Source organism: Odontesthes bonariensis, chromosome 17, assembly GCF_027942865.1.
Source record: "Odontesthes bonariensis isolate fOdoBon6 chromosome 17, fOdoBon6.hap1, whole genome shotgun sequence".
Taxonomy (NCBI): Eukaryota; Metazoa; Chordata; class Actinopteri; order Atheriniformes; family Atherinopsidae; genus Odontesthes; species Odontesthes bonariensis.
In genome coordinates this window covers 18,367,049-18,390,753 of record NC_134522.1, presented here as the reverse complement: position 1 = coordinate 18,390,753, position 23,705 = coordinate 18,367,049, and the positions used below count along the sequence as shown (strand labels likewise).

General features: G+C 44.0%; 2 protein-coding genes across 3 annotated transcripts; one reads left to right on the top strand and one right to left on the bottom strand.

Annotated features, from left to right (window-relative positions):
- Window positions 1-2,144: 2,144 nt before the first annotated feature.
- On the top strand, window positions 2,145-6,466 carry fam98b (family with sequence similarity 98 member B). The gene is made up of 8 exons (XM_075447658.1): window positions 2,145-2,320; window positions 2,477-2,625; window positions 3,466-3,594; window positions 3,698-3,873; window positions 4,635-4,715; window positions 4,813-4,929; window positions 5,028-5,195; window positions 5,305-6,466. Exons 1-8 carry the CDS (start codon window positions 2,283-2,285, stop codon window positions 5,557-5,559), a joined length of 1,113 nt encoding a protein of 370 aa, XP_075303773.1. The 5' UTR covers window positions 2,145-2,282; the 3' UTR covers window positions 5,560-6,466.
- Window positions 6,467-9,350: 2,884 nt separating this feature from the next.
- Window positions 9,351-23,542, bottom strand: ptpn21 (protein tyrosine phosphatase non-receptor type 21). Of its 2 annotated transcripts, XM_075487987.1 has the most exons (20): window positions 23,184-23,542; window positions 22,116-22,414; window positions 20,145-20,314; window positions 19,882-19,979; window positions 18,737-18,804; window positions 18,578-18,648; window positions 17,738-17,825; window positions 17,539-17,627; window positions 16,950-17,037; window positions 16,556-16,635; window positions 16,336-16,443; window positions 15,795-15,855; window positions 15,484-15,565; window positions 13,779-15,298; window positions 12,906-13,046; window positions 12,365-12,583; window positions 11,868-11,996; window positions 11,547-11,781; window positions 11,260-11,420; window positions 9,351-11,154 (listed from the first exon to the last, which is right to left on the bottom strand). In XM_075487987.1, the coding sequence occupies exons 2-20, from the start codon at window positions 22,293-22,295 to the stop codon at window positions 11,026-11,028; spliced, it is 3,717 nt and encodes a 1,238-aa protein (XP_075344102.1). In that variant the 5' UTR covers window positions 22,296-22,414; window positions 23,184-23,542; the 3' UTR covers window positions 9,351-11,025. The 2 variants fall into 2 exon arrangements, with proteins under 2 accessions (XP_075344102.1, XP_075344103.1); XM_075487988.1 differs by lacking the exon at window positions 16,336-16,443 and having other exon boundaries at window positions 23,184-23,541.
- Window positions 23,543-23,705: the final 163 nt, after the last annotated feature.

Genomic DNA, 23,705 nt, shown 5'->3' with positions numbered 1-23,705 from the left:
AACCCCAGAGACAGCTTGCAGGTGTATACTAGCCCGTCAAATCTTCCCCTCTCTTCCTGGAAAGTTATGAAGACTCCACCAGAGAACCGCACGGGTACTTAATCGTCAATCTAACCCAGTCACCTGCATAGGCATCATTTTTATGCTTGAATGGTAACTATGATTGTAACTTTTCACAAGATCCTGCAGGACATCCAGGTATCGACGTGTGTTATTAGCAGTAAAAAAATTTCCACATCCCCTTTTTTTTTTTTTTTTTTTTTTTTATTAAAGTGCGGTTAAACCTCTCAATCACAGATGCTTTTACTTCACTAGGCGCAGCAAAATGTTCAATACCGTGGCGTTCTAGTGAAGCCCTAAATTTCTTGTAAAAGAATTCTTTACCAGCATCTGTTTGAAGGGGTTTTTTTTTTTTTTTTTTTAGGGGTCTCACTTTCTCTAAAAACAGATTCAAAACCCCTCACCAACTCTGCAGCAGATTTTCTCTTGAGCATGAACGTACGCCTTTTTTTTTTTTTTTAAAAATACGTCAATGACAGTTAATAGGTAATTATAACCATCGTTGTGTTCCTCCAGGGCCTGCATATCGCAGAGATCTGCCTGGAATTGTTTTAAAGGGCTGGTGACAAACTCTTTCTCGGAAAATGGATTCTTGCAAGCTTATGCAGAGTATAGGCGTCTTGCTCTGATTAAACTCTTTTTCGTACGTAACTTTCATACTGCACAGCTTTACGTAATCTCTCTACTCCTCCAAAGCTACCTGCTCGACCAGGATCGTAGTAAACCTTTCATTAATCTTATTTCATCTTATCTTATGCAGGTTCAGTCCTCTCCTTCCTTTTCTAAAAGCCATCAGCATCCACAGGAGTTGAACCCACTCCCCCTGCTTCCCAAAGCTGCTCTGTATCTGTCTGAACCACCAAATCACAGCTTCAGTCTCCTTTCTGAGCTGGTTCCATTCTGTTCAGATGCTGAACTGCAGAGTTTATTTCTTTAAGAGCTTTGATCCTTCATCTTGACAAACTAAAAGCTGCTCAGTAACAGCTTGAGCCATTAAATCAGAGAATGAAACTTTCCGACTTAAAGATTTTCACTTCTTACTTTGGCCTCTAAAACTTGGAGACATTTAAGCAGCACTCGCATGACTGAACATATGATCTCCGAGTCCCAAAGCAGTTTATTGACTCTGAGTTATGACTCCGCTTGTTTGTGCTGCTTTCTTGACACTTTTTACCTGAGACTGATGACTACAGACACTATCTTTTAGTCTTCCAACATGTTTCCTGTGAAGCAGCTTTGCTCATCAACTGTCTTTGGTTTGTTCAGGTGCTTCGTGTTGGGTTGGGACTGTTCTGTCTCACGGTCTGTATCCAAATGATGTCTTGTGGGTTGGTTTCAAAATTTGAAGACAGAGAAATTGAGGAACCTGGAAAAGGCTTGAACTCAGTCCCTCTGCAGATCAGCAGAAACAGCTGAGAACAGGACTGAAACTAAACTTCATATTCGATGCAGATCAGTTTGGAAATTTACTGAAAGTAGTTTAATGAGGGGATGGTGCTGAGAGCTTCTTCCTCTCATCCTGTTCTCAGCTGTTCTGCAACAACTCACATCTGACTGAATATTTCTTGGATGTGGTTGCTCACTCTGACCACACTCCACATTACAATCAAACATGGAAACGTTGGGATGTGTGGTTAAGTAACTAAAAAGGTTGGACAAGAAAGTAGGCATTTCAGGCAATTCGGGAGTAGCATCTTCTGTGGTAGAGAATTACGCGCTTTGGTGAGGACTTTGTAACTTTGTAAGCCCTCTACATGCACACAAATGCAACTGTATATAATACAATGAGATACTATGTGCTCTTAAAGACAGTAATTCCAAAGTCCATCCATCTGAATGAAACCATGATCAATAAAACTGTTTCAATGTACGTTTTGCCAGGCATGTCAAATTAGTTCAAACTGAGGTACTCTGCGCATATTTATGCTTGGTCATACAGACTTTATAAGTCTAATTATGTTTATTTACTCGTGAAAATACCCGAATTTTACAGTTACAGCTTTTCAAATGCAATACTGGTTACCGCCGTGAAACCCATTGCGGAACCATGTCGTTGACCGTGTTTCACTCCGGCTCATGTATACAACCGGAACACCGAGAAGGTGATAGCGTTGTGAATATGAATGGGTGTAATTGCTGGTTATGTTAACCTAAATGTATCCGTATCATCGTCATGTTTTAAAAGGATAAACGCGGAAGGAAAATAAGTCACGCATTCAGCGATGGAGTGTGACATTTTGGACTCTTTAGAGCAGCTCAGGTAAGCTAATCGACTGTGCGCGTGTCGGGTAACTGTTTAACTGTGCGTTTACCGTTAGCTACTCTGAGCTGTTCGTTTGCGTGTGGACGTGTGGTCTTTGGTCTAATAACACCTGCATGTATTAAATACATTTTCGCCGTGTGTGGCGGTCCGCAGCTATGGCGGCCCTCTGCTGGAGGAGAAGGCGTTGCTCCGAGCCGCAGAGGGAGGGCTGTCCTCCCCGGAGTATGTGGACCTCTGCAGGTGGTTGGCGGACGGACTGAAGCCGCTCTGTGACCTGGAGGAGAGTCTCACCTCAGGATCAGGTGATATTGCATCTTATTTTGATGTATTTGAAGGTGTCACTGTTCATCATAAATACATTATCTTTTTTCGTATTTTCATACTGCTTTTCAAAACTACTCCGTCTCGTTTTTTGTATTTTTTTAAGTTCTACTTCTTTCTTATTTTAATCCGACACATACGCCTCTTACCGTATTCAGTTTGACTTTTTCCATTTTTATAGATGCAGTTGTTGTTTTTAAGTTCTATATGTCCAGCTGGTAACCCTTACACCCCTCAAGCTCATCGTGTAACCTGTGAGTCTTCTTCTTTTTTTTTTTTTTGCAATCTTGAGTACATAATGAATTCTTTTAAGGATGTAAAGAATCATCTCGTGAAAGTGTCACTGTCATAAACGACGTGTCCCTCTTTCAGTGAAAACAATTAGGATGACCGCACGCCGCTCTCTGTGACAAAAGAACAATGACGGGAACATTGAAACACACATTTCACAGTTTCATCCTTTTCAGATTTATTGGTCATGCATACATGCATTTCCGCTTTTAACCCATCCAGGTTGGCACCTGTTGACACACACATGCACAGGGTCACACAGTCATAGAGACAGATGCCAACCTGGAGCGGTGGGCAGCCATGAAAGCGCCCGGGGAGCATGGGGGTACGTTGCCTTGCTCAAGGGCACCTCAGCCGTGAGAAGGAGGTGAATTGATGCCCCTCCAGCTGTCAGTTTCACCAATCTTTTTGAGTGGCGAGAGTGGGAATCGAACCACCAACCATCCGGTTATTGGCCACACCCCCACTGTTTAGTCGAAGTGAAGCATTTTCACTCATTTAAAGCCTTTTTCTCTGTGTTCTCCCTGCAGACGAAGTGGACAGCCTCCAGGTCGAGGTGAGCGGTTTGCTGAAGGAGCTGCACTGTCCCTATGAAGAGGCCCTTTCTGGGATTCTCAGGGGCAGTGTGCGAAATACAAAAGACCATCTCAAGTTTCTCTGTATGTAATCGGCTTCCTCAATCCGGTCAATGTGCCTCGAACTCTACATCGGGCGCTAGATTTAAGAATTGATCCCTTTTTTAAATTTTTTTTTTTTTTTTAGTGTTTCTGAGCTCCGAGCTTCAGGCGGCTCAGATGGTGACGAGCAGGCGGGCCTCTGAGAAACTCCAAGACGAGAGTCCAGTTTATCAGGAACTTTCAGCAATCTGTGAAACCCTGAAGCTGCCAGAGCCCAGAGGACAGGAGGCGGCAGGGCTTTTCTCTCAAGTCCGAAACCAGGTGAGACTGTTTGTGTGATTATATTCATGGCCAGCAGGTGCCACTGCTTACAGCAACTGAGAAATCTGTTTTTGATTAATTTTTTTTGGAGTGCAACTCGTTTGATAAGTTAATGCGAGTTAAAGCTCTTCTGTGGCTGTAGAAATTGACCACAGTATACGAACATGTACTCTCTTGTTTTTTTTTAATTTATATTGTACAATTGATCCTCATGTTGTTCGTCTTCACTTATTTAAGGATTTCAGAAGGTCTCGGAGCATCCAATGGGACACCCGCTCGGGCTTCCTACCTAAACTCTTCGGTATAGTTATGAGACCATCGCCTGTCACGCAGTCAGCAGAGTGACGCACGTGCCTTTGCTGTTGCATTTTCTTTCTTTTGTTTTTCCATGTCAAACCAGTTCAGTTAGATTCCAGTGACCGTGCATTCCTCCGCAGAGCGCCTGTATAGCATCACACATACTTTACTTTAAAGTATGTCCTGTAATGCCAGTAATCACGTTTACTTTGTACTTACAGTTCTTGTATTTACACACGGTGCCCTTGCATCGTGTTATCTGTTTTTCGATCATGTGGGATTTAGTTTCCTGATGTTATAGTTTATGTGTCGGCATGACGCATTACCTGTTTATCCCGGGAAAAGACACTGTTGTTAGAGTTTTGATCGCTTACTGTAACTGACTTTAATCAATGTAGGAACTCAGAGAAATCCATTTCAAACATGCACGCTTTGTTAAGAGATCCGAATCTCTGTCGCCATAGGTTGAAAAAGTACTTCAAGATCTTCCTGATGCCTCCATTGGAAACCCAGTGCTGAAGAAATGTCTTAGCAGTGAACAGTGGGTATGTAGATCTGTATGTCAGCGTTGCACGTATATCTATATATTTTTGTTCGGGTCTGCTTGATCTGGTTCTTATTAAAGTGACTTTGGCCTCACAGGAGACGCTGCACAACATCAACAAAGTCCTGTCGTCGGAGTACGAGTGTCGGCGCAGGATGCTGATCAAACGGCTGGACGTCACCGTTCAGTCATTCGGATGGTCAGATAGAGCCAAGGCATGATAAGCACATGTCATGTAGAGGAGTCCTTTCTTTGTATACCAGCATGGTTTTATCTAATAAAAGTATTCGTGCCTTTTCTTCTTTCTTTTTAGGTGAGGGTGGACAGTATGGCAAGAGCCTACCAGCCGAGGAGACACTCGCTGAGGCCACAGTCCACGGTGGACATGGCCGAGCTGCTGGCTGCCAGAGAGGATATCTGCAATATGGTAAAGACCAGCAGTGGCTCCAGCAGGGAGAAGACTACGTGTGCCGTCAACAAGGTAAACAAGTAACACCTGCCCCCCCCCCCCCCCCCCCCCCCCCCCCCCCCAAATCATTAAAAAAAGGCCTAAATCAGATCGTTTTCTCTCTCTATATTACTCCCCACAGATCCTGATGGGAAGAGTACCAGACCGAGGAGGACGCCCCTCTGAGATACAAGCCCCACCTCCCGAGATGCCACCTTGGCAGAAAAGACAAGATGGTGGAGGAGGAAGAGGACGTGGTGGTGGAGGCTGGGGTCGAGGTGGACGAGGTGGTGGTGGTTGGGGAGGAGGAGGAGGAGGAGGCAGGAACCAAGGAGGACACGGTAGACATGAAGATTATGGAGGACACGGAGGAAAGAAAGGACGATACCAGTATTAGCATCTGCTGACTGCTTGTCTTTTTTGTGGCATGCAGTTATGTACTTGTACAGCATCAGTTTCACACGGCCTCACCTCAGTTTTGTGGCGTTTTATCTCATCAAATGGCAGACTGACAGCCTTGAGTGGAAAATCTTCCACTTTTACATGATTTTATGCAACCCTGTGTTTATATATATATTTTTTTTAAATTGGTGTTTCAGACTTTTTCTGAATTCAGTATTCTCATCAGTGTTTTTTTCACCTGTAAAACAGATTAATGACCATAACATAATTAGGTAAAATTTGTGTAATTTCATTTATCACTGAGTGCTGTTTAAAGAATTATCTTTAAATGGTGAAACTTGTTTATTTCCATTTAAACTGTTGATGAACGCAGTACTGTCAAGAGTACAAGAAACTACACGCTCTTTCTGATTGAAGTTTTTCCATGTCAGAACATTGATTAAAAGAACATCTACTTTTGTACGCCGATAAGAACAAAAGCACTAAGTGGCTTCTTACAGTTGAGTTCTTTAATCCACAAGTTGTGCTTCTTAACTTTGTACGCTGTTGCCAGTGCGGGTGAGAAATTGTTCCCTGGCAAAAGAAAAATTCCTGATCAGTTATTGGCGATCGCAGCGTTTTGATAATTGATGGCACTGTTACCTGACGAGAGAACGGCCCGACGACCACGCATGAGGATCAGACTCCTAACCCCCGAGACCTGACCGCTAAATCATGCTGCGGTGTCGCTGTATGACCCTCAAATGCATCTTGTACCTTAATGTGTAGGAAAGTGTTTAATTTTTATGTATTTTACATTAGACTGAAAAGTATCACATCTCCAATTAGTCTGTACCAGATATTTATATCTCGATAGGGAACCTTCATCTCCGATTTTAAGCAATAAATGTCTCTTTCATGTCTCTTTGAACTCCCTCATTCAAGGTAAACACAAGAAACTTGTGTTAAAGAAAAAATGGACCAGACTCAGTGAATAATTCTCTATACTCTCTATATAGATAAGTAAGCTGTGCTGACTAACATGTCATTGGGGTCATCAGGTGGGAACCTCCTTTCATCAGTTTCGTCAAGTTGAGCCCACAAGACCTCCAGGAGGCTCGACAGTGATCACTGGCATCCCAGAGTCACTCCCCTAATGCCAGCCATCACTGCTCCTCACACCACAACCAACTTTTTTTTTTTTCCACAACCACAAACTACCCCCGCGTCTCACCAACTGCACACCAGTCATAGCAGGGTGGGGATGCAAACCCTGGTTCGGGTAGGGGGTAGAAATAGAAGAGGTAAAGATAAGTAGGAATGGGATTCAAACCCTGGTTCAGGTAGGGGGTAATGAAAGTATAGAGGGTGCCAGAGGTGGAGGCAGGACAAGACACTAGCAGATTCAGCAGACAATCACTAAAAATGCCAGCAAAAACAAAGCCATACAGACCAACTCACCTAAAATGGCCGCCTGGTTTCAAAAGGCTCAAATCGGCCACACCCTCCACTTAAATACATGCTGGATTTCTTCGTTGCCTCTTCCAAGAGTCTGTTTACCCTAAGCTCTCCCCCTGCTGGGCCCCCAGCTACTATTGCTTCTTCGAATCCAAATCCACTGACTGGACTTTACTGCCTCATCTGACACTTCCTTCACTATTTTCCTCACTCACTCCTTACACCCAGCTCCCTTAACAATGAGACAAGGCAAGGCAAGGCAAGGCAAGGCAATTTTATTTATAGAGCACAATTCATACACAGGGCAATTCAAAGTGCTTTACAGCTACATAAAATCACAAGAAGGCAATAAAACCATTAAAAAGGAATTAAAAAAATAAAAGACAGAAATTTAAAACCCATTAAAATAATCATTAAGTAATTAAAAAGTGAAGAGTGCAGATAAAATACTTTCAGGTGTCATATGCACAGCTAAATAAAACTGTTTTCAGCCTGGATTTAAACATTGTCAGAGTTGAGGCCTGTCTCACATCTTCTGGAAGACTGTTCCAGATTTTAGGAGCATAAAACTGAAACGCAGCCTCACCTTGTTTAGTCCTGACTCTGGGCACCAGCAGGAGACCCCTCCCAGACAACAGATCCTCTACATCCTACTTCCACTGGACATATCCTAACTTCTATTAATTCCTCCCAAGGAACAGTCAGCTCTATGAAATATACTCTCATTCTACTCCTAGACCACTACACTATATCAGGCCTTAAATTTGTAGAGGCTACTCCCTAAATCTACCTGTATCTCCCAATCACAAGCATCCTCTAAGCTGCCTTGCCTCCTTATTGTCCGAATAACTTTCTCCCCCTCTTGAAAAAGCTGAATTGCCACTCTCTTCACCTTAGACCCTCTTTCATTTACCTGCCTTCGTTTATCTTTAATACCTGCAGCTAAGCTTCTTAATACTTGGTTATGTCACCACGTATACCAGCCTTGTGACAGACTAACCTAACCCATGCATCCATCCATTATCTTCCGCTGGTCCGGGGATCGGGTCGCGGGGGCAGCAGCTTGAGCAAAGAGACCCAGACGTCCCTGTCCCCGGCCATTTCCTCCAGCTCTTCTGGGGGGATCCCGAGGCGTTCCCAGGCCAGCCGAGAAACATAGTCTCTCCAACGTGTCCTGGGTCTTCCCCGGGGCCTCTTCCCAGTGGGATGGGCCCGGAACACCTCACCGGGGAGGCGTCCAGGAGGCATCCTAACCAGATGCCCGAGCCACCTCACCGGGGAGGCGTCCAGGAGGCATCCTAACCAGATGCCCGAGCCACCTCACCGGGGAGGCGTCCAGGAGGTATCCTAACCAGATGCCCGAGCCACCTCATCTGACTCCTCTCGATGCGGAGGAGCAGCGGTTCTACTCCGAGCCCCTCCCGGATGACCGAGCTTCTCACCCTATCTCTAAGGGAGAGCCCAGACACCCTGCGGAGGAAACTCATTTCAGCCGCTTGTATTCGCGATCTCGTTCTTTCGGTCACTACCCACAGCTCGTGACCATAGGTGAGGGTAGGAACATAGATTGACCGGTAAATCGAGAGCTTCGCCTTCTGGCTCAGCTCCTTCTTCACCACGACGGTCCGGTGCAGAGCCCGCATCACTGCAGACGCCGCACCGATCCGCCTGTCAATCTCCTGCTCCATTCGTCCCTCACTCGTAAACAAGACCCCGAGATACTTGAACTCCTCCACTTGGGGAAGGATCTCATTCCCGACCCGGAGAGAGCATTCCACCCTTTTCCGGCCGAAGACCATGGTCTCAGATTTGGAGGTGCTGATTCTCATCCCAGCCGCTTCACACTCGGCTGCGAACCGCTCCAGTGAGAGCTGAAGGTCACGGCCTGACGACGCCAACAGAACCACATCGTCCGCAAAAAGCAGAGACCCGATTCTGAGGTCGCCAAACCGGACCCCTTAACGCCCTGGCTGCGCCTAGAAATTCTGTCCATAAAAATTATGAACAGAATCGGTGACAAAGGGCAGCCCTGACGGAGTCCAACCCTCACAGGAAACATGTCCGACTTACTGCCGGCAATGCGGACCAAACTCTGACACCGGTCATACAGAGACCGAACAGCCCATATCAAGGGGTCCGGCACTCCATACTCCCGGAGCACCCCCCACAAAAGTCGACTAACCTCATAACGACCTGACAAAATATGCCTTAGAGTTGCAGTACCTGAATATAACAAACATAACGGGTCTCCATTTAGATCACAGACCACATGATTAAGTTGATGTGATTAACATCCACAAGGTGGCACAAGAGTGGGAAAAAAAAAAACTAAAAAAAACAAGCCCCATCTGTGGCTCACATTTTTCCTCAGTATCGAACCATCTTTTTTTTTAATACATACAGTTCATACATAGTTTGTACAGTAATCAATACTCATTAAAGCAGAATTTTACATTGTGTACATTATGAATAACATACCTGTACATGGACAAAAATTTACACTTTGGAAACAAAAGCCTCTGCTTTCCGCTTCCAGACTTCAACTGTGACATAAAACCAAAAGCACGTCACACACGACGGGTCTCAGAACAAGTCTGTAAAATATCAGAATCAGTTGTGGCATTTATTCTCCTCCAGTTTAATAAGATTGTGTGTCTTTGAATAAAAACAAAGAATCAGGGCAAGTGAAATAAAGATTACTTCGAGTTGGCACCTTCATTTGAAAAACAAAACGAATAACAAAAGCTAATTCAAGTCGTCCAACAGCTACTTACTGCGTCCATAAACAGATTCAATTCGGATTTCAACATTTAATATACTATTTATAGCTGCAGTAAAGAAAAGAAAAGGAAAAAATAGACTTGACCCGACTCCATTCTGACATGATGATACAAGGAGGGTTCGCTGACCGTCTGGTGGCCGTTTATTAAAGTAGGAAACGTCTCCGCTGAGAGACATTTCTCATCGGTCTAAAAACAAGCCTGGCAGCCAGAAAACTGAAACTGGAGACATGCTGTCCATCAGACCTCGTGTCCTCCCCCCCAACAGCCAGCATGCTGCATCCACGCTGTGGAACATCCTCCTGTGTCGCAAGCAGTTCTTCATTTCTCACACCAATGATAAAACGGGCTCTGCTGTACTGCAGCTTTTGCAAAAAATTGTCGATCACGGCAATAAATTACACTGAACTACAATTGTTTATTTAAAAAAAACAAAAGAAAAAACACCACACCCTCTCAGCTCTACAGTGTTGATATTGCTCTTGCTCGGATACAATTTAGGAAAAAAAATCTATAGCAAAATTCCAGTTTGACCCAAAAACCTGATAACATTTAAACCTCTTTCAAATGCGTTTTCATCTTTACTTCACGGTCCATCGTCGTCTTCTTTTAACGGGTGTCTTGTTTCAGACGAACATGTGTTTGGATTGAAGTTTTGAATTAAACGGATACACCGATTTCCGCAGCCCTGATCTCAGATGCTATAATTTCAATCCCAATGGTGAAGGTGTTGTGTGGGATGATTCTCCTTTACAAGCCTTCCTAGCACACACACAGATGTCCCTCTTATCTCATCAGAACCAATGAAGCGACAGCATTCAGATAGATTTTCATTCTCAAAAGTGTCCTCGGACGAATCAAAATAAATTGTTTTCGATACACATCTATCCTAGAGGTTTTTAAAAAAAAATGCAGCTTAATATCGGTTATGTTACAGCATGGTGCGATGAAAGTGCTGGGCTTTATTAAACAATTATGTATTTAAAAAAATAACTTTAGATAATACTGTTCAGAGGCATGTCACAGTCTTGATGCTTCTTCATGAGGCATTGCGTCTTTCTTATATATATCCAACATTCCACACCTTCAATTTGATTTAATACTTGGCCAGAACAACGTCCTACTTTTGGCCACTACCTTTTCAAACAGATTCACGTAGCTGCATTAATGCTGTACGGTTTGGCATAAATGCTAAATCCACCCTGCAATCGTCGGGGTCGTTTTGCCCAAGAGAAAACCTTTGATCAGATCAGCCGAGAGTTTCGGAGGTACTGGATGAGGACCTTGTAGATGAAGGTGTACTGAGACAACATCTGCACCATCATCATCCTCTGAGCACGCAGCGCCATCAAAACCTTCGGGACATCCAGAGTCTGAAAGACGAAGCGATTCAGTTTAATCTTAAGATACTGAAATGACAGATCGAAAACAAAGCTCAACAAAAAGGGTTTAAAATTTCCTCTGATGAGGACCAGTACCTCATTGTGCTCCAAACAAGCTATCATGATCTCAGACAGGATGACAACGCCGGTCCGCCCCACTCCGGCACTGCAGTGGACCAGCACAGGTTGGTTGGTGTTCTTTGGGTCACTGATGCTGTTTGTGTGTCTCCTCACAGACTGGACCTCCTCCAGGTAGGCTGGAGAGAGAGGAGAACACCGACTTGAGAAACATATATATTCAATATTCTGAGTTCATGTTCTTAGAGGGACTCTTGGTTAAGGTAGAGATTTGCAAAGAACAGACCGAAGCTGGTCCCACTCACTAATGAAGCCTTTGAAATCCTCAGGACAGCCGTGATCAGGCCAGTCTGTGTACTGCAGATGCCACACTGTCCTCTCTTGACCCGTCAAGAGGTGTTTGATCTTTAGCCCCGTGGTGGCGTAGCAGCCGGACTCTGTGCGGAACCGCGTGGTGATCTTAAAGCGGCCGTAAGTCACCGTGTTGTGCCGTGAGCCGAGCCGGGGCCAATAGCGGAAGCTCTTCTCTCGCCCACTCTCCTGAAGGAAGAGGATGATGTGGAAAGGTCAGTGAGGTGCAGATGAGAAATATACAATGTGAGGGTTTAATTATAGAACCAACGCACCTCTTCAGCAGTGACCATGGCGATGATGGAGACACCCTGCTCCCACACCATCTGCCAGAAATCCTGACACGTGTTTGACAGAGGACCCTGTGTGGCAATATAACTCCACTCCTGTCCACCTACTGTTACCTAATGAAACGAGAAATAAGGGGAGCATTTGTCAAGTCAACAGCATTCCTTCTAAAAACAGTCAGAGTTCTAGTGGAAGACTTAAAGCAAAAGAGACATGTTATAACCTTCCCGCAAACTATTAATAGACAATGTAGGACTAGCATATCCACTATATATGAGCAGCTGCTATCCAGCAGAGGAGCTCATTCAGATGTGTGGTAATTTAGATATAATCACTCTGAGTCATCAGTAATGCAAGGGTTAGGCCATGAGATGTACAGGAAAAACATGCCCAGAGATAAGGTTTAAGGGAAGTATCATTGAGGCCAACAAAAAAAAAAAATCTGATTCATGCGGTCTGTAATAAGTTGTTTAGCTTAACTTACTCTAATTTGGGATGCATTGATGTAGCCCGTGTTGTTCTCTTTAGTGGGAACCAGCTCTACTCGGTTGTCGTCGTAAGGCAGGACGTCTTGGAAGCGGTTTTTGTCTCCGTTCTCTGGCAGCTGGGCGATGGTGCACTCCCCTCCTGGACGACGCTTTGGGATACTCTCGTACTCTTTTAACAGCTCGCCCCTGTCCATGTGCTGCTCCAACACTTTACACTGACATACGAGAACAGAAATGTACAACGCTGTCATGAACAAAACAATCTTTTTTTCCCCCACGTCGGCTTCAAAGCTCTGCTGCAGGCCGAAGGCATACAGCGCATCAACTCCCTCTCCTTCATGCATCCCTCATAACAAAGGCTTATAATAACAAATCTAGCACCTCTCGATAATCAACTTGTTAAACAGCAGACTAGACAACATTTGTCACTTGTTTGGAGTGTCTAAAGACAAAACAAAACCATAAATGTAAAGCTACAAAGGAGGAGTTATTCGATCAGTAAATCAGATGAAAAATCCGAACAATCGAGTGACCTACCCTCTCATCATTCGAAGCTCGCTCGGGCTCGTCTTTGGCCTCGTCGTGCATTGGCTGCCTGGACACCGACAGGCCATTGAGCTGGGCAACCTTCAGAGGGCCCATTTTCCTCACCTCTGACCTGGCTCCTTTCTTCATCCCCTGGTGTGACAGCAGAGCAGACACAGAGAAAAAGCTGTTGATGTACGAGTCTCACAGAGGGAGTAAACGAACCAGAGGGCATGCACAACACAGCCCTGTCAGGTGTTTTCTGTAAGAATGTTGCCTTTCTGGTTTACCAAGGTAAAGGAACTACATTCTTTCCACGAGTGACGTTCTAAATCCAGTTGTGTAATTAAACACTCACCACTGAAACTACTATCTTTCTCCATAGGTAATGGTCAATAAAGACTGCCATCAGGATTTTGCCATGTGGTGATCATATACATGATTTTAGAGACCGATGCAAGCTGGTTCTCTGATCAGTGACCACTGATGATCAGTACGAGTGACTGAGATGTAACGTCTCCTTTTACGCTGTGCTATCTGAGATAACTCTCTGTCTTCACTGTCAACAACCCCTGCAGCTACTGCTTGATCCTAGCAGGGTTTCTGTTTTGTGTATGCAGGTGCACTGAGGTCTGCGGGTCATCACATGCGAACAAAGCTTTTCTTATGTGATCCATTATTTTTTAACCAACCAAGTCTGTTTTGTTTGGGCTTCTTTAACTGTATTCTATGATAACTTATTGGTCAGGGTCTAAAGCTAGCTTTAATAGGTGCAAGGTAGCTTTAATAAGTGAAGAAGCAGTGCAGTATGTTAATACTCTGTGCAGAACATGTGATAAATGACTAGTTACAGAAAATAACTAAATATTTGGGAACAACACTCACGGGAGGGGGCAAACCCTCGACTGTTTTCTTCCCAGAAGGCACATCAGACACAGGCCTTTTCTTCAAGTCTTTCTTAGACTTTTGCTTGGCTTGGTCACTCAGGTCGCCCTCGGACACAGAGGGCATAATCCTGGGCTGCCTTAAATCTGACAGCAAATAAAGGGGCTCGCCCTCTTGGATCAGGGGGTGAACTTTGTAGGCCAAAGAGCTGGTTATGGAGGGATTGAGTGCAGAGCCTATAGGGTACGCAGGAGGAGGCTCTATGGGAGTGAGTTGCTGAGGTGCAAGTGAGGAGAGAGAAGTCAACTTGCGATGCTGCTGCGGTGGCTGCTCAGGAACAATTGCCTCCTGTGACAGTGGAGTGTGACGTCCACTCTCATCCTCAAACTCCTCCTCTTCTCCACTACTGTGAACTAGCATTGTGGCATCAGATAGAGACTTTTTGTGTCCATACTGCGCATTGTCTTTAATGTCTTCCCTGTCCTCAGTCTTTGTGCGTTCTAAAAACACATTTAGTTGGGACCCATGAGAACGACCGCCATGCAGAACTGGCGGCGGGGTGGCCGTTTCTGCTGCTGAGGAAGATACGGTTCGCTCTTTGATCCTTACCCCTTCGAGACTGTGTGCCAAACCGGCAATCTCAATGGAGTTGCGCTTCTGAGTGTGGTATGGCTGTCTGTGTGGGGGTCCGCTGAAAAGAGGCTCCGAGACCTCTTGTAAGGAGTGCGCAACAGGCAGACTGTCCTCTTGAAAAGTCTGGACTGAGTGATGCACACGCCTCGTGATGATTAGGTCTGGATTGCTGCTGCTCACGTACATATGACGCGACAGATCAGGTGTGCTGTTAGCGGGACGGGGATGAGCATATGGGTAAGGTGGAGGTGGTCGATAGACCTGTGTTCTCATGATGTTGGGGGCAGGATACTCTTGTGCCTGTTGTAACTGGACATTTGTGAGCTCCGGGACACTGACTGCCCCCACCACAGGCCTTCGTTCTGCGGGGTAGGGGTATGGAGAAGGGCTGTGGAAGCTGGAGCCCAAATGAAAAGGATAGTGGTGGTGTTGGGATGTACCACCATGCTCTACCCTTATCTCTGGTTGGCTGTAAACTAGAGGGTCTGGTCTGCTGTAGACATAAGAGTTTCCAATGTTTAAGTTCCTCATTGAGTGGCTCTGACGGTGCTCTTGAGACAACACCATTCCTCCCCCTGCACCTCGATTCTTCTGGCGCATCACCGTCTCATAATCAGGAGTGGCACGATAGGAAGGTGGGATGAGAGCGCTGTGACGATGAGAGGGGACATAATCTGGCCTGGTGATATCACTGGTAATGGATGGGTTTGAAGACATAGGTGAGGGCTGAAGGTAGTGCTGGGGATTGGTCAGGGAGCTCGTGCTGTGTGCGCTGTACACGCTGCCATTACGTAATCGTCCTCCGCTACCGTATTCCAGAGGGGAGCAGTCCAGGCTGGTCTGAGAGTGGTAGTAATAACCATTCTGACTGTTCATGTACAGGTTATCTATGAGAAAGGGAGGAGATTGATACGGAATCATTATCAAAAACAATTCACACTTTTACTAATAGCTGAGCAGAACGCAGCAATCGCACTGAAGAAAACTTGGGGAATCGTGTAAGAACTTCTAATGTTCAAAAGCACACATTTTCATATTCTTAGCTGCCACCAAATTTGTCATCAGCGCTTACCCTGTGATGATGTGTAAGGCTCAGTGAAATGGCCGTTGTAGTGCATTTGCGGAGGGGGCATCATGTAGGCCTGTTGCTTTGGCTGTAAATCAACAATACAGGCATTGAGTCAAAGATCACATGATTCAAACACTATCAAAGAGCAAAGAATTAAATATAACTGTGTGAACTTGCTGTTCATAGATAAGGACTGTAACAAACATCATGTGGTGCAACCCCAACTACAAAAATTCAGAAAGGAATTTCCACACAGTATGTGATATTGTGCAATAGCATTGTGCAAGTGTGCCCTAAGAAAATGGAGACATTACCAGAGATATTCTAGTGGAAGATCTCCGTCTGACTGAGTTGACTGCTGTCGGCTGGGTTTGGCTGGTGGGGGAAAAAAAGGAAACAAAAAAATTGAATTCATCTGACCATATCATAACTAACAATGTGTTTTCCCCAACCCTGTGTCCTTTTTAATAGAAGGTGAAGCAGGTGGAGTCTATCAAAATATGTTTTTCTGTAAACCCAAAGATTGATCTGATACAGAACACCAGCAAGCATGAATGTCCTATAGTCAATAATTACGTGAGAATGGTCAACATAGGAGTTGTGTGACATGTTTCCACACAATACTTTAGTCTAAATGTAGTACAATTCAGAACTCGTCATGGACGAGTATACTTATCAAAGACAAAGTATAAAGATCTGATTTTCTTCCTGTTGTCAGGTCATCCCCCCCTGTGAATTCTAGATGATCGACCAAATCTAAATCTGTAATTCATTTAACTGGAGGGGGGGGGGGGGTCATCCTACAATGGGATGGATAATGGTAAACTGTAGGTGGTGGCTGGCTGTGATGCTCACCCCTTATTAGAAGGCAGAGAGGTACGTGAGAGCATTGGAAAGCGAGGAAAGGATAGAGTGAGAAGAGACTTCTGGGAGCCCTCAGAAGGCAGGGTGTCAGACTCCTCTCTGAAGAGAGAGGAGGACAGACATGAGGCTACACCGAAGAGGAGACTCGCGTAGGAGACAGTGAGGAACAAAGAGACAGGAACTAGGCTAGACGTGTTACAAAACAACTTACAAGCTACTCTTGTTAATCTTATAAAACTTGAGCCTGGCCAGACACATCCGGCACACATATTTAGAGGTTTCCATGTCTTCCTACACAAGAGAGGAAAAAGAAAACATTAGGTGGCGAGACAGGTGGTACAGAGGTGGTGTTTGCTTGGTTATGTTCAAATAAAACACTCCTGTGTATACTCTCAAATACTTCTACATTGTTCCAGGTAATGGTATGCGACTTAATGACTCAAAGAACTCACCCAAACAACTTAAAAAACACAGAGGCTTTGTTAAAACCAGCCAGTGGTACGATCCATGAATGCGGAATGCCAATTGTGCTAAATCAAATAAAAGACAGCAATGTTCCCAATTATAGAAAGAGATGAGACGCTGCAGTGGCAGCAGAGACTTACAGTTTGAAACTGAACACTCTCCTCTCTGTTGGCCAGCTCCAGGGCAAAGAAGGATCTATTGTGACTCATGTTGTTAATTTCATGCCACCTACAAAGCCAATTAACACAGTGGCGGAAAGGAGGAGGAGAAGAAGAGGGGAAAAGAAGGAAAACATAAACAAAACACAGGATGTCACTGTAGTCCAAAAACCTGCAACTTTTTCAAACTGTTTTTACCATTGCTTGATTTAATAGTTTTGGGAGCCAATCAACAGCTATCTAGAAATAATGCTGGTGTAGAAAGATATTCATTCATTTCAGTCCGCTGGCGTGTCATTCTCTCAAAACCCCTGAAACCAATCTAAATGACTCATCTGTCTTTCAGTCACATTCAGTTCCACAGAGCATTTAAGGAGACGGCTTTTTCTAAGAACAGCTGCAACACAAAACCAAATCTATCACAAGAGATTTATTTCAATAAGTCCCAACTTTAAAAAAAAGTTTTTTCAGTGTTTCAAATTTAGAAGTGGATCATCTCTAAAGCGTTTCAATGATTTCTGGATAAAAAACAAAAAACAAAACATGACATGCACTTGTTTTTCAGGCTTACCTATATAACAGAGGGGGACGTCCATTCTTATGCTTGACAAAGATGCCATCGAGGCAGGAGCCCAGGGTCACATCTGTGCCTGTACTGTCCTGATTTAAAAACATAAAAGAGATGTTTTTCCTGATTCAAGTAAGGCAGTGTCCTGGTTCTTGACATTCTAGGTTGCGTTTGGGCGCTGCAGGCCCAACCTTAGACCTACCTTGGCCTGATAGCTCTCCTGACCATAGCCCTCCATTTTCTCCACCTCCTGTGTGTACAACATTTCTGCCTCCGGGGCTGACAAACCTCTGAGGAGGACAAGATGGCAAGAAAATATATAGACTACCATACTGTAAATATACTTCGACAGGAATACAATGGATTTAACAACAACAACAACAAAAAAGTCACAGTAGACAAAAGAAAAAAACTTGTAAAAATAAAGTTGAATTCTAGCGGGCACAGTGACAATTACAGTCATGAGATGGGACAGAAACGGCTATCTTTGGCAACAAGGCTTAGAACAGATTGAATAAAATCGGGTTAAATGACTCAAGGGCAGCTTAGTTTTTGCCTCCAAAGCCTTCTTCCAGATCTCGTCTTCACTTCAACCCTCCCCTTACTGCTATTTTTAATGGCATTCATCCCATGCTTTGTGGGCATTAGTTAGTCTGTTTCAAATCCTCAGTCTGATGCGTGGAGGGGCCAGTGGTTGATAAGTGCTACAACGAGTCTGAGCATGTCAAGAAATGCATGGAGCTCTTACACTATTTGACTTGCTGGTCAAATTCTAAACAATCGATTAAGACTCGAGCAATTTAGAAACAATTTGAGACCTTTTAAGTAAAATAACTAAAAAGATTACTAGAAAAGACTAAACTAAACTCAGTTTAGTTTTTATCAGCCAAAATTCCTTTCTAAACAACTACACACCACATACTGCCCAAGCTACATTCTATGCGAATATGAATTGCCAAAATCCTTTGTTTTTTTCCCCCCCTAAGGTGTCTGTTGATCAGTAAACAGAACAGGCAGACCGATGCTTTGAAAACACGCTCACCTGAAGGACTGATACAGAAGTGCCACTTTCTGAGTGGCCTCCTCCAGCACTCGCTCATCCTGAATCCAGTCCTGCAAGCACAGTTAGGGTTGAGCCGCTCACGAAAAGACTCACAGAAAACCTGAAATATTGCCATGACTCGTGTTGCAAAATGCTTACAATTGGAAACAGCGCAAACTTCTGAAGGAAATCCTGGGAATCATATCGATTGAAGTCTCCAAAGTCAGCTGTGCAAGAAAAGAGATGATGTTGTGAACAACAGGAAGAAAAAAAAAAAAAAGGAGCAATGCATACTCCATGACTCATCCCTATGGATAAATCTTATTATACTCATCTCTGAATTTAGTACAACACAAATAGCCTTTGAGAAATTGTAGAATGGTGTATTGCCTTTTGGGAGACTGTAGCACATGATGACACGATGGACTAATTTTAGGAGACGTCCATTTATTGCTTCACTCTGACAACATAGAGGTCCTGAACTATTACAGCCTCAGGCTGCCTTCTGGCAACATATACAGCGATCCGGTGTATTCTAGGTATGAGTAGTAGATTAAAAGCTGCAACTGTCCTTCGCAAACAGACTCCATGCAACACTAAAAGACAGGCTACATTACAGCAGTGTTTGCAAGTTTTCATGTCACATTAAGCAGTGAATACATAACAAGAGCACGTGGCAGACGTTTCATCAAGCTTTTGTCCTGGTTACATGTTTAATGCTGGTCGGGCATTTGAACATAGCTGCACAGTAAGTGATCTCAGTGGCTCTGCTATGCTAACATCCAGGCCAGTAAGTTGCAAAGCCGGATATAACTTTGCCAGCTGTGTTTGAGATTCTTCCTGCTGGGCAAAAGTTAGAGGACGTGACAGAACTGAAGATCACGCAGAAAGTCTTGACAATCGCACAAAAACGCACGTCTGACCACTTTAATAGGTTGTTAGTTCTTCTTGTATGCTTTATACCGCAAAACTCACGGAAAGCAGTGTGTTCTTAAGAAAAACTACTGTGAGCTGCAGATGGAGCACAAAAACGGAGTATAATAGAGTAAAGTTCGAGGTGTAAAAAAAAATATGATCTGTTGATGCCGAAAACCTACAGAATTTGGTTTAAGTCTCACAGAAATGACTGTGAGACATGGAATGTTTTCAGTGCAATTTTTTTGCAGATATTTGTCTAAAATGATGGCAAATGACCTGGGACTTAAAGACCATAAACTCTATAAAAAGGGTATTTTTGGCAGACCCAACAGGCTTAAAAAAACGGACTTGTCAGGCATAAGGCTGATGCACCACTAAGATTTTACCTTGCACTGCCAGGCTAGCTAAACGGATAGCTTGATCTAGTGAGCATGTGATCCTTCCCTCCAGAACATCCTTCTTCAACTGTAGGTAATACTGATATCTACGGAGAGAGAGAGAAGGGTGGTAAGTAAAGAGCAGAGAATGGGCAAACATCTGAGGACCAAATATGTTATTGTCAACTCGCAATTAGTTTAACGTCAGTTCTTACACGACATACTTGGAATAGGTTACAGCCCTATTAACATTACAGGCTTTTTGAAGTCACCTTGTGATCTCCTGTTGCAGTTGGGTGACACTGGGTATGTAAAACACGACTCCAAAGTAAACGGTGGGCTCCAGCCCATATTTATCCAGCTGCTTCTTCAGCGCCTTCTCCAAGTCTATCCATCTCTGCTGGTTCTGCTTATTGAAGTACCACAGACTGAAGTACGTTATCTAAAAAGCAAAGAAAGCAAGAAGGTGCATTACGACTTAAGCCTGGTTTATAGTCGGTAACGCAAGACGCAACGCAAGACGCAACGCAAGCCCTTGCGCGGTTGCAAGCCCCCCCTTGCGTGCTTGCGTGTGTCACCTCAATTTTCTAAACTTCACGCAAGACGCAAGCGCAAGCCACTGGCTGTGGTCGAAACCGCCTACTACTTGATCGATCTGACAGTATGCAGAGCGTTTACACACAGTGCACTTCACTCCTGCCCGAGCCGAAATCAGCCAGCCTGAAAAGCTGATTTCCCTTAAGCTATAGGCTAAACTCTGTAAATATATAACTTTAGCAACATTTGAAACATTTTCAGGCGAGAAAGTAGTCGTTTAGACCCCCAAAGTGTTGAAAATCTGACAAAATACCGGCTATTTACAAGAAGAAGAAGAAGCATGAATCTATGGAAGAGAGACTTGCCAAAGAGCTCCTGGCGGTGAATTTGCTTTCATCATAGTAGGCTTGTCATTGAAAAAAACCCGCTACTCCACCTACTGTCCTGGTGGTGAATCGCCACGCAGCACACGCAACCGCCGACAAAGCAAAATGAAGCATAAACGTCTCGAGCCATTAACATACGCGCAAGACGCAAGCGCAAGGGCAGTTAAAAGAAGTATAACTCAGCCTTTAATTGGAAAGCGATCGTGAATATACCGAGGGTGACTTGCAAATCTGTCATACAGATACAGGGTAAACAGTTTCATATCAATGAAATTAAAGCACACACAAAAAATAAGAAAAATGTTCAGCAACAACGACAGACTGTAAATGTTTCCTGCAGCCACCTAAAAGCTTTTTCCACTCGTCGTCTGATGGTGGTTTCTGCTTTTTTGTACAAGTCAAAGTCCTTTTTTTTTTTTTTTTTTCCCTTCTCACAAAGGTAGATTTCAGCTCCCGACAAACGTTTCTTACTGAGCTTACATCCGAACCCCATCAGGAAAAATGTGGGTCAGTTTCAAACAGTCCATCAATTTGCTTTCAGTGGATGTGTGCTTCATGCTCATGTCCGGCTGAGAGGCGAGTGACGTTTGTTTTAAACTTCACTGGGTGACGCAGGGTGACCCAAGTGAACACCTTTAAATTCAATGAAAACATCAGTCACTGGTCAATTCAGGTCATGCTGGTAAAAATAAAACCCAGGCGAGTATTAACTTTAAGGAACACATTTAACATGAAGGAGGTGTGTCACAATGTTCAGATTATACAGAAATGGTACATTTGTATTTGTATCTGAAGATGTACTAAAATTAGGATGAGGGATGCCAGAACATCTCTTCAGGAATTAGGCACTTCTGGATATGGGAGTACTTAAAACTTGGGTGGCATCACAGTGTGACAAAAATGACCAAATGCAAGCATGAATCACGGTAAAGTTTCCAAAGCTGACTCAGCGCCACCTCTCCTGACCACACCGATGATGTTCTGTTAGAGTCCGCATTCCTGTTTGCAGGAAACTTTTATAAAACACCACCACTTGTCTGCTTAGCTGTGCGATGAGGTGCTTGCGTATGCATTCACGACCAAATGAAAAAAAAATAAAAAATTCCTCACGTTATGAGGAGGGCAAAGATCACGAGAGATCACGTTATACGAGCAAACAATGACAAACTGCTTATCTTAGTCTCTGTTGTCCTGCTTTTACCAGTTTCAAGAAGGAATGCGGGCCGAGAAGAGCCCGAACCGAAATATTTTGCTGATGTCCTAAAAAGAATCCATGTGCGAGAACAATCAGCACTTGTAGTGAAAGAAAACTATACATACCTCTCTTAATTCGAGTCTCTGTGCTACTGCCTCCAAACATTCCTGTCCAGTGCTCTCCACAGACAGCGTGAACTCAACAAACTCTCCATTGAGAAGCTGAATCCGAGTGACAAGACAGCTCTTGCTTGAAACAGTATACCTTCGAGTCCTTTTGAGTTTTAAGCCAAATGGCAAGGGCATGTTTCACAGTTCCTAACAGGAAGAGTCTTCACTTAGTCCACAGAAAGTATTCTCCTCGCTGTCAACTCGAAAAATGTCAGGATGTTACAAGTCACGAGGTTCATCTTTAGGTGACAAATCTGAAAGGTAAAAAAATAATAATAATAATAATTGGGGAAAGGAGATATCAAAACATTTTCTAAATAACACAATACACAACTAAATCAACAGCCCCGGTGACAAATAAAGTCTGGTCTTACTCATCACGAAAGAAAATGTTACAATGCGTTTGCATTTAGCATCATTCTTCCTAAGTGGAGTGTCAGTGACACACAGGTCAGGACCAACACCTGGCCCGCCGTAAGGTAATCCTCTTTAATGTTACCAACAGTGTTTACATCTACCTCTCTAAACCAGACAGTCCTGTGCGCTGACGCTCTGAATAACTGTGCACATTCTTGGGGGGAAAACTGGAGAGGATTGTCTGACCTAAACTACGCTCAGAATGTTCTAAATCATTTCTCCAAGCCTGTAGTTAGATAATCCCCTCCCGGAGAATAGTCTGGTCCAAACACCAACTAAAGCGACCCCATTCGATACGCAGCGACCTACTATACAACCCATGCTCCTCTTTTTCTTTTTTTTTTTTACCTCAATCCAGGATACACTGCGTTTGAACTTATCATCAATTTCACTAAAGTTATTGTCTATTACATTTTAGGAAGTGTAATCTTGTGTCTAACTTATGCAGGGAACACCAATTACTTCCCATTGTAACTTTCCAAATGGCCCATGAATTAGCCTTAACGCTAGCCTGCTAACCTATCCTCCAGCAAATAGACGACACCTTTGAGAGGCTGACGTCGCCGGTAAATATTTTGGGAGAAAAAAAAAAAACGTCAACGTTACCGTTAGCCACCAGATGCACTTTAGTAGTCCAACTATTGTTCGGTCCTTAAAAATTCCGTCATCGAGATCTATGACATACGACTATCTAAATAGTTATGGGAATTTGAAGCAGTTTTATTTGCCTGCAGCTTGTTTCTGGATCAAAACTAACGAAGCACCCCATGCCTCTTGGTCCAACAGTTCACTCGAGTTCCAAGCGTGTTTCGCTTCCTGGGATTGGAAGAGCAACAAGTGTTTCCCGTCTAAATCCGCGGCGCTATATTTTCAGTGTTTGCGTTTTCGGCTGTCGTTTAACGCGCGAGCTAAAGGGTTTACGCTTAAACGCTACGATAAGTGTGCGTAAACTGGATGGCTACCTGCATTTCTTCGGAAAGAGGTTTCAAAGTTACTATAGCACCACCCTGGCGGAGGAATACACGGAGGTTTTCGGTGCCATGACATCAGATAGCTGGAATGCTGAGCGCTGTAAATGCCAGAAATGGGACAGCTGTCACGCACTGCTGGTTGCAGACCTGTTTGTTT